Source organism: Aedes aegypti, chromosome 1, assembly GCF_002204515.2.
Source record: "Aedes aegypti strain LVP_AGWG chromosome 1, AaegL5.0 Primary Assembly, whole genome shotgun sequence".
In the NCBI taxonomy this organism is placed as follows: domain Eukaryota; kingdom Metazoa; phylum Arthropoda; class Insecta; order Diptera; family Culicidae; genus Aedes; species Aedes aegypti.
Window position 1 is genome coordinate 20,030,308 of NC_035107.1, and position 20,198 is coordinate 20,050,505.

Consider the following 20,198-nt stretch of genomic DNA (forward strand, 5'->3'; position numbering starts at 1 on the left):
CTTTCAGTTCGTTCTCCAGTCCGTCGAGTCAGTCATCCTGTCAATACTCCAGTCTATCCTCCAATCAATCCTTCAGTCAGTACTCCAGTCAGCCCTTCAGTAGTCCTTCAGTCACTCCTTCAATCAGTCCTCCAGTCAAGAATCCGCCAAGATCTCGCAATGAGACCACTAAGGATACACACCATACGAAACCGAAGTTGTGGAAGAATACGCCACGAGTCTCGCATATTCCAATAAGGACACCAATGACAAGGATCTCGCGGAGAATTTGCTAAGCATTTCAAGGCCTTGAAGCGACTCTGCTAAGGACCTTATGAACATCACCATGAACCATAATTTATCAAGGCTTCAAACAGTTATCTGAGAAATACTTTCAGGATTTCGAAACAGATCACTCAGAATCGCGAGTTGAATATTCCAAATCGTGAAAAATCAAAACTACGAATATACCAGGAATATCAATAGGAAATCATCGAAGAACTAACTTGAAATCGTTCAAGAATCTACTCAAGAATTCATTAAAATCCACCAAAAGGGTCACCCTCAAAATATTTCGCAGAGAACCAGCCGAGGTTGTAACTTCAGATTTGCTTGGAGCTTTGTAAAAAATATTACCAAGGATTCGTTGCAGATCCTACCAAAAACAGAAAAGGCTTCGAATCTTCATAGAAACCATGATGATGGGTTAGAAGTTTTCTGTCCACATTTCAACATTGCTACATAAATTGCTCATTTTTCCATTGCGGCTTGAAGACGCAGATTGAGAGGTGGATTTGAAGATCGATATAGCTCGGTTCGTGACTTCATACGAAACAGGGACGTTATTTATGACTGTTGTGGTTTACCTTTCACAGCGGGTTTGTATGGTTTTGAACATTGATTACCCTTCAAGAATAAACCCAGAGCTTGATAATATTGAAAAAATGGTGAGCTCGTTTTATATGCAATTTTAAAATTATAAGTTTTTTGATTTTTTTTAGAGTTGGCAATGCTCAAAGAGCATTCTTCAAAATAATTTTGATATAATTGTCGTCTTAGATATTCCTGTGAATTTTAAGTGAGCCAGATTAAAAATGTCTAGGATTTTTTGCAATTGATTCATCCATGAGTTTCGGCAAGATCTATTCGGCAATCATTTCGAAATTTATCTCGGTCGAAAACGCAAAAAAAAAGCAACAGCTAGAGCAGAGCTAGAGCAGAGCTAGAGCAGAGCTGGAGCAGATCTAGAGCAGAGCTAGAGCAGAGCTAGAGCAGAGCTAGAGCAGAGCTAGAGCAGAGCTAGAGCAGAGCTAGAGCAGAGCTAGAGCAGAGCTAGAGCAGAGCTAGAGCAGAGCTAGAGCAGAGCTAGAGCAGAGCTAGAGCAGAGCTAGAGCAGAGCTAGAGCAGAGCTAGAGCAGAGCTAGAGCAGAGCTAGAGCAGAGCTAGAGCAGAGCTAGAGCAGAGCTAGAGCAGAGCTAGAGCAGAGCTAGAGCAGAGCTAGAGCAGAGCTAGAGCAGAGCTAGAGCAGAGCTAGAGCAGAGCTAGAGCAGAGCTAGAGCAGAGCTAGAGCAGAGCTAGAGCAGAGCTAGAGCAGAGCTAGAGCAGAGCTAGAGCAGAGCTAGAGCAGAGCTAGAGCAGAGCTAGAGCAGAGCTAGAGCAGAGCTAGAGCAGAGCTAGAGCAGAGCTAGAGCAGAGCTAGAGCAGAGCTAGAGCAGAGCTAGAGCAGAGCTAGAGCAGAGCTAGAGCAGAGCTAGAGCAGAGCTAGAGCAGAGCTAGAGCAGAGCTAGAGCAGAGCTAGAGTAGAGCTAGAGTAGAGCTAGAGCAGAGCTAGAGCAGAGCTAGAGTAGAGCTAGAGCAGAGCAAGAGCAGAGCTAGAGCAGAGCTAGAGCAGAGCTAGAGCAGAGCTAGAGCAGGGCTAGAGCAGAGCTAGAGCAGAGCTAGAGCAGAGCTATAGCAGAGCTAGAGCAGAGCTAGAGCAGAGCTAGAGCAGAGCTGGAGCAGATCTAGAGCAGAGCTAGAGCAGAGCTAGAGCAGAGCTAGAGCAGAGCTAGAGCAGAGCTAGAGCAGAGCTAGAGCAGAGCTAGAGCAGAGCTAGAGCAGAGCTAGAGTAGAGCTAGAGTAGAGCTAGAGTAGAGCTAGAGCAGAGCTAGAGTAGAGCTAGAGCAGAGCTAGAGAAGAGCTAGAGCAGAGCTAGAGTAGAGCTAGAGTAGAGCTAGAGCAGAGCAAGAGCAGACCTAGAGCAGAGCTAGAGCAGAGCAAGAGCAGAGCTAGAGTAGAGCTAGAGTAGAGCTAGAGAAGAGCTAGAGCAGAGCTAGAGCAGAGCTAGAGCAGAGCTAGAGCAGAGCAAGAGCAGAGCTAGAGCAGAGCTAGAGCAGAGCTAGAGCAGAGCTAGAGCAGAGCTAGAGCAGAGCTAGAGCAGAGCTAGAGTAGAGCTAGAGTAGAGCTAGAGTAGAGCTAGAGTAGAGCTAGAGCAGAGCTAGAGAAGAGCTAGAGCAGAGCTAGAGTAGAGCTAGAGTAGAGCTAGAGCAGAGCAAGAGCAGAGCTAGAGCAGAGCTAGAGCAGAGCAAGAGCAGAGCTAGAGCAGAGCTAGAGCAGAGCTAGAGCAGAGCTAGAGCAGAGCTAGAGCAGAGCTAGAGCAGAGCTAGAGCAGAGCTAGAGCAGAGCTAGAGCAGAGCAAGAGCAGAGCAAGAGCAGAGCTAGAGTAGAGCTAGAGTAGAGCTAGAGAAGAGCTAGAGCAGAGCTAGAGCAGAGCTAGAGCAGAGCTAGAGCAGAGCTAGAGCAGAGCTAGAGCAGAGCTAGAGCAGAGCTAGAGCAGAGCTAGAGCAGAGCTAGAGCAGAGCTAGAGCAGAGCTAGAGCAGAGCTAGAGCAGAGCTAGAGCAGAGCTAGAGCAGAGCTAGAGCAGAGCTAGAGCAGAGCTAGAGCAGAGCTAGAGCAGAGCTAGAGCAGAGCTAGAGTAGAGCTAGAGTAGAGCTAGAGCAGAGCTAGAGCAGAGCTAGAGTAGAGCTAGAGCAGAGCAAGAGCAGAGCTAGAGCAGAGCTAGAGCAGAGCTAGAGCAGAGCTAGAGCAGGGCTAGAGCAGAGCTAGAGCAGAGCTAGAGCAGAGCTATAGCAGAGCTAGAGCAGAGCTAGAGCAGAGCTAGAGCAGAGCTGGAGCAGATCTAGAGCAGAGCTAGAGCAGAGCTAGAGCAGAGCTAGAGCAGAGCTAGAGCAGAGCTAGAGCAGAGCTAGAGCAGAGCTAGAGCAGAGCTAGAGCAGAGCTAGAGTAGAGCTAGAGTAGAGCTAGAGTAGAGCTAGAGCAGAGCTAGAGTAGAGCTAGAGCAGAGCTAGAGAAGAGCTAGAGCAGAGCTAGAGTAGAGCTAGAGTAGAGCTAGAGCAGAGCAAGAGCAGAGCTAGAGCAGAGCTAGAGCAGAGCAAGAGCAGAGCTAGAGTAGAGCTAGAGTAGAGCTAGAGAAGAGCTAGAGCAGAGCTAGAGCAGAGCTAGAGCAGAGCTAGAGCAGAGCAAGAGCAGAGCTAGAGCAGAGCTAGAGCAGAGCTAGAGCAGAGCTAGAGCAGAGCTAGAGCAGAGCTAGAGCAGAGCTAGAGCAGAGCTAGAGCAGAGCTAGAGTAGAGCTAGAGTAGAGCTAGAGTAGAGCTAGAGCAGAGCTAGAGAAGAGCTAGAGCAGAGCTAGAGTAGAGCTAGAGTAGAGCTAGAGCAGAGCAAGAGCAGAGCTAGAGCAGAGCTAGAGCAGAGCAAGAGCAGAGCTAGAGCAGAGCTAGAGCAGAGCTAGAGCAGAGCTAGAGCAGAGCTAGAGTAGAGCTAGAGCAGAGCTAGAGCAGAGCTAGAGTAGAGCTAGAGCAGAGCTAGAGCAGAGCTAGAGCAGAGCTAGAGCAGAGCTAGAGCAGAGCTAGAGCAGAGCTAGAGCAGAGCTAGAGTAGAGCTAGAGTAGAGCTAGAGTAGAGCTAGAGAAGAGCTAGAGCAGAGCTAGAGCAGAGCTAGAGCAGAGCTAGAGCAGAGCAAGAGCAGAGCTAGAGCAGAGCTAGAGTAGAGCTAGAGCAGAGCTAGAGCAGAGCAAGAGCAGAGCTAGAGCAGAGCTAGAGCAGAGCAAGAGCAGAGCTAGAGCAGAGCTAGAGCAGAGCAAGAGCAGAGCTAGAGCAGAGCAAGAGCAGAGCTAGAGTAGAGCTAGAGCAGAGCTAGAGCAGAGCTAGAGTAGAGCTAGAGCAGAGCTAGAGCAGAGCTAGAGTAGAGCTAGAGCAGAGCAAAAGCAGAGCAAGCTCAGAGCAAGAGCAATAGCAGAGCCTTTTCGAAAGGAGAATCTTCTTTAAGAGCATAATCCTCTTCGAGAGGCGAATCCTTTTTTAAAAGAGAACCCTCTTCGAGAGGAAAATCCTCTTCGAGAGGAGAATCCTCTTCGAAAGGAGAATCCTCTTCGACAGGCGAATTCTCTTCTATAGGAGAATTCTCCTGTAAAAGAGAATCCTCTTCGAGAGGAGAATTCTTTTCAAGCAGAGAATCCTCTTCAAGAGCATAATCCTCTTCTAAGGGAGAATCCTCTTCTAAGGGAGAATCCTCTTCGAGAGGAAAATCCTCTTGGAGAGAATAATCCTCTTCTAAAATTGAATCCTCTTTTAAAGGAGAATCTTTTTCGAAGAGAGAATCCCTCTTCGAGAGGAGAATCTCTCTTCGAGAAGAGAATCCCTCTTATGAGAGAAGAATTCTCTTCGAGAGGAGAATTCAATTCGAGAGGAGAATCCCTCTTCGAGAGAATAATCCTCTTCGAGAGGATAAGAGGATAATCCTCTTCAAGAGCAGAATCCTCTTCAAGATAAGAAACCTCTTCAAGAGAATCCTCTTTAAGAGAAGAATCCTCTTCGAGAAAATAGTCCTCTTCGAGACAATAGTGCTCTTCGAGACGATAATCCTCTTCAAGAGCAGAATCCTCTTCAAGAGCATAATTCTCTACAAGAGGAGAATCCTCTTCGAGAGGAGAGAATCAAGAGGGTAGAATCCTCTTCGAGAGGATAGAATCCTCTTCGAGAGGAAAGAATCTTCTTCGAGAGGAGAGAATCTTCTTCGAGAGGAGAGAATCTTCTTCGAGAGGAGAGAATCCTCTTTGAGGGGAGAGAATCCTCTTCGAGAGGAAAAAGCTGTTCTAGAGGAGAAACTTCTTCGAGAGGAGAATTTTCTTCGAAAGGAGAATCTATTTCAAGAGAGAAATCCTCATCTAGAGGAGAATTTTCTTCAAGAAAAGAATCCTCTTCCGAGAGGAGAATCCTCTTCCGAGAGGAGAATCCTCTTCCGAGAGGAGAATCCTCTTCCGAGAGGAGAATCCTCTTCCGAGAGGAGAATCCTCTTCCGAGAGGAGAATCCTCTTCCGAGAGGAGAATTCTCATCGAGAGGAGAATCCTCGTCGACAGGCGAATACTCTTCTATAAGAGAATTCTCTTGTAAAGTAGAATTCTATTCGAGAGGAAAATCCTCTTCGAGAGGAGAATCCCCTTCGAGAGGAGAATCCTCTTCGAGAGGAAAATTCTTTTCGAGAGGAGAATCTTTTTCGAGCAGAGAATCCTCTTCCGAGAGCATAATCCTCTTCGAGAGGAGAATCCTCTTTTAAAGGAGAATCCTCTTTTAAAGGAGAATCCTCTTTTAAAGGAGAATCTTCTTCGAAATAGAATCCCTCTTCGAGGGGAGAATCCCTCTTCGAGAGAAGAATCCCTCTTATGAGAGAAGAATTTTCTTCGAGAGGAGAATCCTCTTCGATAGGAGAATTTTCTTCAAGAGAAGAATCCTCTTCAAGAGAAGAATCCCTCTTCGAGAGAATAATCCTCTTCGAGAGGATAATCCTCTTCATGAGCAGAATCCTCTTCAAGATGAGAAACTTCTTCAAGAGAATCCTCTTCAAGAGAAGAATCCTCTTCGAAAGAATAGTCCTTTTCGAGACAATAGTCCTCTTCGAGAGGATAATCCTCTTCAAGAGCAGAATCCTCTTCAAGAACATAATACAATCCTCTTCGAGAGGAGAGAATCCTCTTTGAAAGGAGAGAATCCTCTTCGAGAGGAAAATGCTGTTCTAGAGGAGAATCTTCTTCGAGAGGAGAATCTTCTTCGAAAGGAGAATCTATTTCAAGAGAGAAATCCTCATCTAGAGTACAATGTTCTTCAAAAAAAGAATCCTCTTCCGAGAGGAGAATCTATTTCAAGAGAGAAATCCTCATCTAGAGTTGAATCCTCTTCCGAGAGGAGAATCCTCTTCCGAGAGGAGAATCCTCTTCCGAGAGGAGAATCCTCTTCCGAGAGGAGAATCCTCTTCCGAGAGGAGAATCCTCTTCCGAGAGGAGAATCCTCTTCCGAGAGGAGAATCCTCTTCCGAGAGGAGAATCCTCTTCCGAGAGGAGAATCCTCTTCCGAGAGGAGAATCCTCTTCCGAGAGGAGAATCCTCTTCCGAGAGGAGAATCCTCTTCCGAGAGGAGAATCCTCTTCCGAGAGGAGAATCCTCTTCCGAGAGGAATCCTTCCGAGAGGAGAATCCTCTTCCGAGAGGAGAATCCTCTTCCGAGAGGAGAATCCTCTTCCGAGAGGAGAATCCTCTTCCGAGAGGAGAATCCTCTTCCGAGAGGAGAATCCTCTTCCGAGAGGAGAATCCTCTTCCGAGAGGAGAATCCTCTTCCGAGAGGAGAATCCTCTTCCGAGAGGAGAATCCTCTTCCGAGAGGAGAATCATCGTCGAGAGGAGAATCCTCTACAAAACGAGATTCCTCTTCGAAAGGAGAATCTTCGTCGAGATGAGAATCCTCTTCGAGAGGAGAGAGCCCCTTCGAGAGGTGAGAGAATCCTCTTCGAGTGGAGACAGAATCCTGTTCGAGAGGAGAGAGAATCCACTTCTAGAGGAGAGCGAATCCTCTTCGAGAGGAGAGAGTGAATCCTCTTCGAGAGGAGGATCCTCTTCGAGAGAAGAATCCTCTTGGAGAGGGGAATTCTCTTCGAGAGGAGAACTCTCTTCGAGAGGTGAATCCTCTTCGGATGGAGAATTTTAAAGGGATTCCTTCTTCTCTTAGAGAAGAATTCTAAAGGAATTCGCTTCCTCTTCTAGACGAGAATCCTGAAGGAAGTTCATCCATCCTTCAAAAGAAGAATCCTGAAGGGATTACTTCCTCTCTTAGACTAGAAATCTTGAAGGGAAGCCTCCTTCTCGTTTAGGGGAGAATTTTGAAGGAATTTCTAACTAACTTCGAGGGAAAAATATTGAAGGGTTTCTCTTTTTTTCGATAGGAAAACAATGAGGGAATTCCTTACTCTCTTCGAGAGGAGAATCCTGAAGGGATTCCTCCCGCTATTTTTTAGGAAAACCCTGAAGGGATTCCTCCCTTTCTTTGATAGTAGAATTCTGAAGGGATTCCTCTCTCTCTCAGATAGGAAAATCCTGAAGGGATTTCTTCCTCTCTTCGAGAGGATAATCTTTAAGAGATTCATCCCTCTATTCGAAAGGAGAATCCTAAAGGTATTCCTCCCTATCTTTAACCTTCCAGTCGTTGCCACCGTCAGAACCACCACGCTGCTGTTGTGAACGAAAAGCGAGCTTTTTTCAGTACGCGACGACTGAAGTTTTAAAAATAGAATCCTAAAGAGATTCCTTCCTCTCTTCGAGAGAGGAATTCAGAAGACATTGTTCTCTTTTCAAGAGGAGAATCCTGAAGAGATTCCTCTTTCTCTTTGAGCGTAGAATACTGACCCCCCCCCTCTCTTCAGGAGGACAATCCTGAAGAGATTTCTCTCTCTCTCTTCGAGAGGTGAAACCTGAAGGGATTTCTCCCTCTTTTCGAGCGGAGAATTATGAAGGGATTCTTGTCTCTCTTCGAGAGGAGAATCTTGAAGGGATTTCTCCTTCTCTTCCAAAGGAGAATCCTGAAGAAATTTCTCTCTCTTCGAGGGAAGAATCCTGATGGTATTCCTCTCTCTCTTCGAGAGAAGAATCATGAAGATATTCCTTCCTCTCTTAGATACAAGAATCTTGAAGAGATTGCTCTCCCTTCTAGAGAAGAATCCTGAAGAGATTCCTCTCTCTTTTCGTGCAGAAAATTCTGAAGAGATTCTTCCCTCTCTTCGAAAGGAGAATCCTGAAGGGATTCTTGTCTCTCTTCGAGAGGAGAGTTCTGCAGGGATTCCTCCCTCTCTTGTAGAGCAGAATCCTGAAGGATTCCTTCTTCTCTTTGGGAGGAAAGTCCTGAAGGGATTCTTCCCACTGTTCGAGAGGAGAATTCTTAAGAGATTCCTGCCTCTCTTCGAGAGGAGAATCCTGAAGGAATTCCCCCCTCTCTTCGATAGGGGCATCCTAAAGGGATTTCTTTTTTTTTTCGGAAGGAAAATTCTGAAGGGATTTCTTCCTTTTTTCGATAGTAGAACCCTGAAGGAGACCCTCCCTCTATTCGAGAGGAGAATCCTGAAGGAGTTCCTCTCTCTCTTCGAGAGAAGAATTCAGAAGAAATTCCTCCCTCTTTTCGAGAGAAGATTTCTGAAGGAATTCCTCCCTCTCTTTGGTAGGAGAATCCTGAAGGGATTCCAGTAAACTGAGTCATTCAGAACAACTATTCAAACGAAAAATGAACCAACAAACTGGCTAACTTTTAATAAGTGTAAAGACAAAGCTCGCCTAGATAGCACAATCCCTGATCACTAACAATTCTCAACTCCTCATTTCTCCCAGCTTCCTCATCAAAATAACTGAAACTTGTTACTTACCCCGGGTGTCTGCGCTTGCGGTCCATACGGGTACCGGGTCCACTCCAGTGTCGCTTCCTTCGTGGTATCAAGTAGTACAACTAAGGGAGAAAAAAGAGGGATAGAAAGAACGAAACACATCATCAGTATCTAGACACTAGTTAGGTACCACTATGGAATGAAAATGGAATAGAAATGTACAACGCAGCATTGGAGATATGTACAGAAAGCGAATGCAACTGATTAAACCAAAACTAATTAGAAACTTCTGTCCCTCCCCCGACTCTTAGAAATATGGATCATAAGGAGCAAATGCTGGTTGGTACGTATAATCATCCCCTCTGAGCAAGATATTCAATGGAATGCAGCAACTAGAAAGCCATTGAAACTTCCCACTGGAAGAATGCGAGTAGCTGATTGGTGCATGGTGATAATAATGGATTTAAATGTTATCGCCGAAAGCTTGGAAATTGGTTTCGCACTGCGAGATAATCGAGATACTTTCAAATTTGATGAAGTGATAACGCTTGGGTTCTTCGTTTCGGTCTAATTTCTTGTAAGGATTTACAGTTAATTCATACGAAAGCGCACTTAGAGACAATCGAACATTTTCTTTTAACGAACCTCTGTAAAATCGATGACTTTTTCTTTTCCAAACTAGGTTTAATGCTTTAACAACGACGGCGTCGACGACGAAAGCACTCCATTAAAATCTCGTTCTGCCCAAAAATTCCCAGTCAAGCATAAGGCGGAGTGCATGCAGCATACATGTTTTACGATTCCAATTCAATTTACATACTGATTCCCATATCGGTGCCAAAAACCGCCGTCTCTTTCCTCTCAACCAATTTCACCGTTCCGTTCGTGGGAGGTGGGTTCCCTTCCATCAGAGCACGGAAATTGATTACTGCTGGGGAGAAATGTTATCATGCTATAGGAAAGTACAACAAACACGTATTAAAATTAGCCAGCAAAAAATATTCGTAACAAACAGTAATTTGGTGTTGGCAGATCAAAGTTTAATAATAGCATCTAAGAAAAAATCGAAAAAAGCTCTTAAAACCTTATGAATGGAAATCATTTTTTTTACCAGTAATCCAAACCACATGGTTTTTAAATAATTTAACTAGTTACGCATGATAGTTGGATAAATTATGAATGAAATTATGAAAAAAAAATCCACGTGCTCAGGTGGGATTCGAACCCACGACTCTTGTACGGTAGACGAGTGCTTTACCAACTAATCTACCGAGCCATGTCAGTCGGTTAGCCCGTTCTCAAGCCATTTCGTGACATACAAACACCATTCCATTTTTATTCATATAGATATATTATGCTCAAAATATTGCTTTTTTCGAATAATTTTAACGGCTATTTTTTGATGCAATACAGAGTATTCCCTTGCTTTAAATGCTCGTTAATTTGGCTGCCTTCTCGCTCGAAGAAGGCTTTCAACGATGGGGGGTGAGGGGCTTGCATCGTAAAATTATTAATTGCTTCGTTGCTGCAGCATGATGCTCGGTTACCTCGTCGCCTGATTTTTTCGGGTTTTGGTTCGATGACTGGGCCAGATCGTCGTCGTCTATACAGCACCACCATAATGAACCAAACCCCCGAGAATGGAGCAGTCATCGACGACGACGACGACGACTATGGCGACAATATAGGATGATGTTCTTTTACAAGCTTTTTTTTGGAGATGGTTTATTGATTATACACGGTGCCATTCGATATACGAGCAAGGTACTCTCGGGGTAAGAGGCTGCCAAAAAACTGCTTGCCTGAGCTTGTTCCGATGGCCATTGTTCGGTATGATTTTGGAGATTTCGGTGGAGGTGGATTGAACAAGGTTGGTCCCCGATATTGAGGAAGAGACATTTTTGATTGGATTTTTTTGGAGTTGTTGGCACAACAACAATAGGGCACTTCGGGATGGATGCACTAGGGTAATTTGCCCATTATTGCGGTATTCCCTATTATTGCGGTATTAGAATTAAACACTCATTATTAATCGAAAACTCTATTTTCTATGGATATTATTGATGATGATGAAAGCTTATGGTGTTCCCAAGCTGTGCCAGATAAATGCTTAGAAAATTAAACGATTTTGATCGATGGAAGAACAGTTTTAAAAGATGCATCAATAAAAGCCTATATTTTTAACCAGTCCCTCTATTTACGGACGGGTTTTCATAAGCGTGAATTTTTAAGTTAAGAAACAAAACAATTAAATGCAGTGGGTATATCAGTTCAGTATGGATGTAGTTACATGATAGATATTGAATTTTGAATAAAAGTTCTATATTTTTGAGTTAAAGCATATACCGCAATAATAGGACAATGAAAATAGCTGTTTGCCTATTATTGCGGTATCTGTAAATAACATTCAAAAATCCGATATTTCAATAGTAATTTTAAATGTAATTGCTGGAAACATTAATTATATTATTAGGGTACTATTTTGTAACATAATTTTGTGTCATTCATACATTTATTTGGTCAAACAAAAGATATTTGTTTATCTATACCCTGTAGTTGCTCTTTTTTTACAAATATATTGCAAATAAACACAATGTTTTACCGAAAAATCACATAAACTGATTGAAAATCGGAAAACATGGCAAAAATGTGTTGAAAAACTAAAATACAAGATTATTGCAAGGAAGCAATTTTTTGAAATTGCATTAGATTGGTGAAAACTAGTGAAAAATATTTTTAAAAGCACCAAAATTGTGGTTATATTTGAATCAAAAAATCATTTCTTACATAGCGACTAGTGGTGTTAGATGGAAGAACCTTGTCTATTTAATATTGTCAAGCTACGACGGAAGAGGAGACGAAACCGGCAGAAAATCATTCGATTCTGTTGATTTGTTTTCAAATCGTGACATAAAGTAATTAATTAGTTTTCTTTATAGATACGTCCAAAGTCACACAAACTGACAGTACCGTGCAGTGTTATTAACATGGAGGGAGCATAATTTCAATGCTAGAACATTGTGTGGCATTGAATGTATACTGAATGTAATAAAATCTATGATTTTTGGTATACCGCAATAATAGGACGGCACTACCGCAATAATAGGACGAAATACCGCAATAATAGGACAGAGGAAGAGCTTCAGATTTATGTTAAAAAATGTATGTTTGATTCCAAAATTTGCTTTTTTACTTGACTATACTCCAGATAAAGGATAGTTTTAACAGTTCAAAATGCAAAATACTACAATATTTAGGTTTTAGACACTGAAATACGATTCAAATTTTAACACCGTGCTTAAGTCCTCCATAATAGGACGGGTACCCTACGTGGTTTATGTGGTGATCAAAATTACAATCGGCTGTAATATTTTGACTATCGATTTCTACGTGTTATCGTCCATTGAAAAGTTAAACGGTTGCGCATAAAATTGGAACAAACTTCCGATAGATCCCTTGGGCTTGTGTAGATCTGAAGGCCTGTAATCAAAGGAGTTCTTTAATAACTTCTTAAAGTCATCAGACTCAAAACTTGATACGGCATGTTCCAGTGAACCTATCTGGATGTAAGCCTTACTCATTAACATACAAGAGATCGCTAGTTACGCTCGTAGATCTGAAAGCCCATACTCAATGAAGATCTTGGATAACTTTAGACAAACGTTGAACTACAAGTTTGACAAAACGTAACTGTTATGGATCTAAGACAATAAAAATCTGACAATTAATTTTCGGTAGCTCATTAGTAACACTTGCAGATTTGACGGCTTGCACTCAAAAGAGTTCTTGGATAACTATAATCAATCGCTTAATTCGAGACTTGATAGAGCATATATCAGTGAACTTGTCTAGATGTAAATCACACTCATTAACATCTAAACAATCGCAAGTTGCGTCTGTAGATCTGAGAGCCAAAACTCAATGAAGTTCTTGGATAACTTGAAAAAACACAATGCCTTGGGCATATATTAATAGAATCCTTCTCCAAAATTCTTAAGGCGTACTTTATTAAGACTGATGGGATGTAAATCATACTCATAAACATCCGAGGGATCGCTAATTACGCTAAAGCATTAAACTCAATGGAGTTCATGGATAACTTTAGCCCCCTTTTCTGAAGGGATTCTTCCGTCTTTTCGGAAGGATAATCCTGTAGGGATTATTCCCTCTTTTTGAGAGAAGAATCTAGAAGAGATTCCTACCTCTCTTCGAGAAGGCAATCCTGAAGGGATTTCTCCTTCTCTACGGGGGGAGAATCCTAAAAGGATTCAACCTTCTCTTCGGAAGGTATAATCCTGAAGCGATTCCTATCTCTCTTAGAGAGGAGAATCCTGAAGGAATTCCTCCATCTCTTTGAGAAGAAAATCCCTTTGAGAGGAGAATCCTGAAGATGTTTCTCCCTCGCTTCGAGGATCCTGAAGAAATTCCTTGTTCTCTCTCTTCGGAAGGATAATCCTGAAGGGATTCCTCTCTCTCTTAGAAAGGAGAATCCTGAAGAAATTCCTCCCTCTCTTCAAGAGAAGAATCCTGAAGGGATTCTTCCCTCTTTTTGAGAGGAAAATCCAGAAGGGATTCCTACTTCTCTCCGAGAAGACAATCCTGAAGGGATTTCTCCTTCTCTTCTGGAGGACAATACTATAGGGATTCCTCCCTATCTTCGAGAGGAGAACCGTGAAGGGATTCATTCCTCCTTTGAAAGAAGAATCCTGGAAGGTTTCCTCCCTCTATTTGGGAGAAGAATCCTGAAGGTATTCCTCCCTCGCTTCGAGAGGTGAATCCTGAAGAAATTCCTCTCTATCTTTCTTCAGAAGGATAATCCTTAAGGGATTCTTCCCTTTCTTCGAGAGATGCATCCTAAAGGGATTTCTCTCTCTTCGAGAGTAGAATTTTGATAGGACCCCTCTCTCTCTCTCTTTAAGAGAAAAATTCTAAAGGGATTCCTTCCTCTCTTCAAGAGTAGAATTCTGAAGGGTTTTCTCTCTCTCTTCGAGATTAAATTCTGGAGAATTCTTATGCGAATCCTTCCTCTTTTCGGGAGGAGAATTCTCATGGGATTCCTTTATTTCTTCGGAAGGATGATCTTGAAGGGATATCTACCTCTTCTCGAGAGGAGCGTCCTGAAGGTGTTCCTCCCTCTCTTCGAGAGAAAAATCCTCAAGAATTCCTCCCTCTCTTCAAAGGAGAATCCTGAAGGGATTCCTCCCTTTCTTGGAGTGGATAATCCAGAAGGGATTCCCACCTCTCTTCTATAAGACAATCCTGAAGAGATTCCTCCTTCTCTTCGGGGGGAGAATCCTGACGAGATTCCTCCATATCTTCAAGAGAAGAACCCAGAAGGGATTCCTCCCTCCATTTGGGAGAAGAATCCTGAAGGTATTCTTCCCTCGCTTTGGGAGGATAATCCTGGAGAAATTCCTCTCTATCTTTCTTCGGAAGGATAATCCCGAAGGGATTACTCTCTCTTACAAGGATTACTCTCTCTTCGAGAGGAGAATTCTGGAGGAATTCCTTCCTCTCTTCGAGAGTGGAATTTTGAAGAGGTTTCACTCTTTTTTCGAGAGTAAACTCTGGAGAATTCTGAAGCATATCCTCTTTCTCTTTTGGAGGAGAATACTAAACGGACTCCTCCCTCTCTTCAGGAGAAAAATCCTCAAGGGATTCCTCTCTTTCTTCTGAATGATGATTCTGAAGGGATTCCTCCACATCTTCGAGAGGGAAATCCTGAATGGTTTCTACCTCTTTTCGAAAGGAGAATCCTGAAGAGATTCCTCCCCTTCTTCGAGTGAATAATCCATAGGGGATTCCTACTTTTCTTCGGGAAGACATTCCATTTTTATTCCTCTCTTTGAGAGAAGAATCCTGAAAAGATTCTTTCCTCTCGTTGGGAGAAGAATCCTGAAGGTGTTCCTCCCTCGCTTCGAGAGGAGAATTATGGTGAAATTTCTGTCTTTCTCTCTTTAGAAGGATAATCCTGAAGAGATTCCACCCTCTCTTCGAGAAGAGCATTTTAAAGGGATTACTCTCTCTTCGAGAGAAGAATTTAGAAGGGATTCCTCCCTCTCTTCGAGAAGAGCATCCTAAAAGGATTACCCTCTTCGAGAGGAGAATTCTGGAGGAATTTCTTCCTCTCTTCGAGAATAGAATTCTGATGAGGTTTCACCCCTTTTTCGAGAGTAAATTCTGGAGAATTCTGAAGCATATCCTCCCTCTCTTTTGGAGGAGAATACTGAACGGACTCCTCCCTCTCTTCAGGAGAAGAATCCTCAAGGGATTCCTCTATTTCTTCTGAATGATGATTCTGAAGGGATTCCTCCCTTTCTTCGAGTAGAGAATCCATAAGGGATCCTACTTTTCTTCGGGAAGCCAATCCTGAAGGGATTCCTTCCTCTCTTTGAGAGAAGAATCCTGAAAAGATTCCTTCTTCTCGTTGGGAGAAGAATCCTGAAGGTGTTCCTCACTCGCTTCGAGAGGAGAATTATGGTGAAATCTCTGTCTTTTTCTCTTTAGAAGGATAATCCTGAAGAGATTCCACCCTCTCTTCGAGAAGAGCATTTTAAAGGGATTACTCTCTCTTCGAGAGAAGAATTCTGAAGAGATTCCTTCCTCTGAACGGGTTTCTCTCTCTCTTCGACAGTAAATTCTGGAGTAAATCCCTCCCCTCTTCTGGAGGAGAATACTGAACGGATTCCTTTCCGTTACCCTTAAAGGACTCATCCTTCTTTTCGAAAGTAGAGTCCTGAAGGGATTACTCCCTCGCTTCGAGAAGACAATCCCAAAGGGATTCCGCCATATCTTCGAGATGAGAATCCTGGATGGATTCCTCCCTCTCTTTGGGAGTTGAATCCTGAAGGAATTCCTCCCTCGATTCGAGAGGAGAATCCTGAAGAAATTCCTCTCTAACTCTCTTCAGAATGATAAACCTGAAGGGATTCCTCCCTCTCATCGAGAAGAGCTTTCTATTGCTCTTTCTTCGAGAGGACAATTCTGAACGGATTTCTCTCTCTCTATCTTTGAGAGTAAATTCTGAAGTAAATCTTTCCTCTGTTACTGAATACTGAACAATTTCCTCCCTCTTTTCGGGAGAAGAATCCTCAGAGGATTCCTTTAATACTTCGGAAGGATGATCCTGAAGAGATTCCTCCCTATCTTCGAGAGGAAAACCCTGAAGGGATTCCGTCCTCTCTTTGAGAGAAGAATCCTGAAAAGTTTCCTTCCTCTCGTTGGGAGAAGAATCCTAGAGGTGTTCGTCCCTCGCTTCGAGTAGAATCCTGAAGAAATTCCTCTCTAACTCTCTTCAGAATGATGAACCTGAAGGGATTCCTCCCTCTCATCGAGAAGAGCTTCCTATTGCTCTTTCTTCGAGAGGACAATTCTGAAGGGATTTCTCTCTCTCTCTATCTTTGAGAGTAAATTCTGAAGTAAATCTTTCCTCTGTTACTGAATACTGAACGATTTCCTCCCTCTCTTCGGGAGAAGAATCCTCAGAGGATTCCTTTAATACTTCGGAAGGATGATCCTGAAGAGATTCCTCCCTATCTTCGAGAGGAAAACCCTGAAGGGATTCCGTCCTCTCTTTGAGAGAAGAATCCTGAAAAGTTTCCTTCCTCTCGTTGGGAGAAGAATCCTAGAGGTGTTCATCCCTCGCTTCGAGTAGAATCCTGGAGAAATTCCTCTCCATCTCTTTTCAGAATGATAATCCTGAAGGGTTTCCTCGCTCTCTTCGAGAAGAGCATCCTTAAGGGATTACTCTCTCTTCGAGAGGGGTATTTTGAAGAGATTCCTTCCTGATATAAAAGGAATAAATCCTTCTCCTCTTTTGGAGGAGAATACTGAACGGATTCCTTCCTCTCTTCGGAAGCATTATCCTGAAGGGATTTCTACCTCTTCTCGAGAGGAGCGTCCTGAAGGGATTGCTCCATCTCTTCGAGAGGAAAATTCTCCTCCCTCTTTTCGAAAGAAGAATCCTGAAGGTATTCCTCCCTCTCTTCAAGAAGAAAATCCAGAAGGGATTCCTACCTCTCTTCCAAAAGGAGCATCCAAACGGAATTCCTGCCTCCTTCGAGTAGACAATCCTGAAAGAATTCTGGTATATCTTCGAGAGAAGAAACCTGAAAGGATTCCTCCCTCTCTTTGGGGGAAGAATCCTAAAGAAATTTCTCTCTATCTCTCTTCTGAAGGATAATAATGAAGGGATTCCTTCCTCTCATCGAGAAGAGCATCCTAAAGGGATTACTCTCTCTTCGAGAGGAGAATTTTGATGAAATTCCTCCCTCTCTTCGAGAGAATTCTGAAGGGGTTCTCTTCGAAAGTAAATTTTGAAGTAAATACTTCCTCTCTTCTGGAAGAGAATACTGTACGGATTCCTCCCTCTCTTCGAGAGGCGAATCTTGAAGGAATTCCTCCCTCTCTTCGAATGGAGAATCCAGTAGGGATTCCTACCTCTCTTAAAGAAGACAATTCTGAAAGGATTCATTGTTTTCTTCAGGAGGAGAATCCTAATAGCATTTCTCACTATTTTCGATAGGAGAATCCTGAAAGATTCTTCCCTCTCTTCGAAAAGAAAATCCTGAAAGAATTCCTCCCTCTCTTCGAGAGGAGAATCCGAAAGGGGTTCCTCTCTCTTGTATAGGGAAGAATTCTACAAGAGATAACGAAACATACGAAAGATCACTAGGTACGTTTTCCATACAACCAATGAAGATCCTGGATAACCTTGAACAATCGTTGAACACATAACCTCGAAATTAAATGTTTATTTGGGCTTGTGTGGATAGAAACCTTTCTCATGAACCATGAGAGATCACTGGATACACTTGCAGATCTGAAGGCTTATACGCAATGGAGTTAATGGATATATTTAACCAGTCGTTTCATTCGTTTGAAGTTTATTTATTGGCTTTCGAGAAATAACTGGTAATTTATGAAACTCTGAAGCAGGTGTTCAATAGAGTTCTTGAATGAATTCGAAGAGTCGATCAACTTGGAAACAGTTTTCGCATATTTAAATTCGCACACTCCTTCTTAGAGTGCATTTCCAACCGACGTTTTATCGACTTGAAGAATTTCCAAATCTCTTGACTAACTCTCGACTTGTAATTAATGGTCTTTTGACTCGCTCTAGGATTCCTTCCAACTCATAACTTATCTTTTTTTTATCAGATCATTTGAGGAGGTATATTTTCTGCTAGGAATCATTAACTTTTGAAGTTTGTGGTACAAATTTCCCTAAGGTTTTTTTTTTCATATACTTCTCCAGAATTTTAGCAGTAATTTTAGCAGAATTTTTTTATTTGAATTATTTGAAAATTTCTCTAGAAGTTTCTTCCATTAACCACTTAATATTACATTAATTGTTAATATTACATCTTCGAGCTGTTTAGTGGAATACCTGTAAGACGAGTCCTACTACACGGCACTGAAGACAGCCTTTCATTTGAGGTCGAAATAGGCGTATATGTCAAAGGATACAAATTCTAGAGAGCAATGAATTGTATGGTAAAATTCAATTTTTGACTACCTTTGTTTGTTTAAAAAATTTCCAAGTATATCTACAGGTTATTACAATAATTTTAAGGAGATGCCCCTCAATTTTTTTTCGAGGATTACACTAAGTAATAATTCTGGGATTATCACGGCAATTACTTTAAAAATTATGATTTCTTCCAGGTTTTCTAGAGAGAATCCTTGAATTAAAAACAAACGCTTCATAATTATTTTTAGAAATTTCCAATCGCTTCAGAAATTTAGAAAAATACAGAAATTTTTGAAACACTGGAAGCAATTCTTAAGTTACTGTAGGAAAATTTCTAAGGAATTCCTAAATGCCCTAAAATTATTGCCGCAAGAATTCTTGAAAAAAAAATGAAAATATTCAAACAAATTTCTGATTCCTGAAGCATTTATTTTCAAGAAGTCTTAGAGAAATCTTGTTTAGTACAATTTTGTGTAATCCAAGATGGAACATTTGGAGGATTTTCTTTCTGAGTCCCTAATTGATTTCTTGGAAATGTCCCTAGAGGCATTGTTGGATTGATCTCTATAGTAACTCCACATGAAAGAAACATACAAGGAATATCTGTGGAGATTCTAAATTCAATTTCTGTATAAATACCTGGAGCAAGGGTTGAATACTGTGTAAATTGAGAGTATCTTTAACTTATCGCTCTCTATAACAATCATGATCCGCTACACATCATGAGTGGGATAGTGTATCGTGTACTGCTATAGCTCTGATTAAATCGAGGGGATAACAGTGCATGATAAAATCCATCTAAACAAGCTCCAAACCCCTAGGACACTATAGCTATCAAATGATCGGGGATTGTTTATCGTGACAGTAATATAAAACACCCACCCCCAATGGAAAAATTGATTTTATCATCGATCTCTCTTTGGAGCTCTATTTCGCTACTGGTATTTGTCAAGCTTGTTACATCTTGCGAAACATTGCCGATCATAGACCGATACAGATGCGAAGTTTTTCTTCGCTTGCTTTGATCGTGCTTCGAAATCAATTGAGAACGAATTTTGCAATGCCTGATCTGAAGCAATCTATGAGCATCTTCGCCTAAGAAACCTTGCAGTTATTTCAGAGGACGATCAAGATGATTTATGTTTAGATGACGTTTCAATAAATTCATTATCATGGAAGCTGAACTCATCCAGCCATCTTCGAAAAACATCCTGATAGAATTGCTCAGGTAACTCTGGAGAGGTTCTTCCAGGAATCGCTGGAAGAGTTTCTGTATTAGTCGCTAGAGAAGAATTTAATAAAGAACAGCTGGAAATATTTTGTCGGAGATTCTGGCTCAGATTTATGCCAGATCTGTTTCAGGCTCGTACATAAGAATTTGTCTCAGAATTATGTACAAACTGTGGGATTTGTTCGAGATTCGTGTCGAATCTGTCTAAAATTCGTGTGTAACTCAAATTTGATTTGATAGATCAAATCAGATGTACCTGTAGGAATTCCTGGATACATTCTCGGAGGAATGCCTAAAGAATTATTTTCTATGAAGAAATCCTCCAAAAAACTTCTTGAGAAACGTTTGGATAATTGTTTTCAGTTATCCCAATAAAAAGAACTCATGGAGTTGACATCCGAACCACTTACCTAGGTTAAATGTATTCTTTCTTTCCTCTGCGAAATCGAATAAGCAATCGCTATGTTATGTTATGCTCTACACAATTATTTTAGATTATACTTGAATATTTGACACCACTATCCACTATACATAATCCAATATCCAATTTTGTCATCTCGCAATTATGTTCAGAACCTCCCCTACAAATGTCAATGAATCCGTACCACTTCGCACCAATTCCATTCTCGGCCTGCATTTCATTATGAACTCCCGCCTACAAAGGGATCCCAGTGTCGGGTCCTCATCGGAACAACCAACGAGCGCCGCCCTCGTTTTGTGTATTCCGATCATGTATTCATGACGCACCGACTAATTATCGACAAGAACCCAACCATCCAGACGCTCAAACATCGAGAGCCCCCGGTCCCGACTCGCCGAGAACGACCGATGCATGTGAAATTAGTG

At 42.1% G+C, this 20,198-nt stretch overlaps 1 protein-coding gene across 10 annotated transcripts in view; it reads right to left on the minus strand.

Annotated features, from left to right (window-relative positions):
- LOC5570397 (ephrin type-B receptor 5) overlaps nt 1–20,198 on the minus strand; it is a 383,576-nt gene that overhangs the window by 140,010 nt on the left and 223,368 nt on the right. For all 10 annotated transcript variants that reach the window (XM_021839083.1, XM_021839081.1, XM_021839080.1 and 7 more), the window contains exon 3: nt 8,692–8,771. In XM_021839083.1, the coding sequence (XP_021694775.1) occupies nt 8,692–8,771 (80 nt within the window). The remainder of the gene's footprint in view (nt 1–8,691; nt 8,772–20,198) is intronic.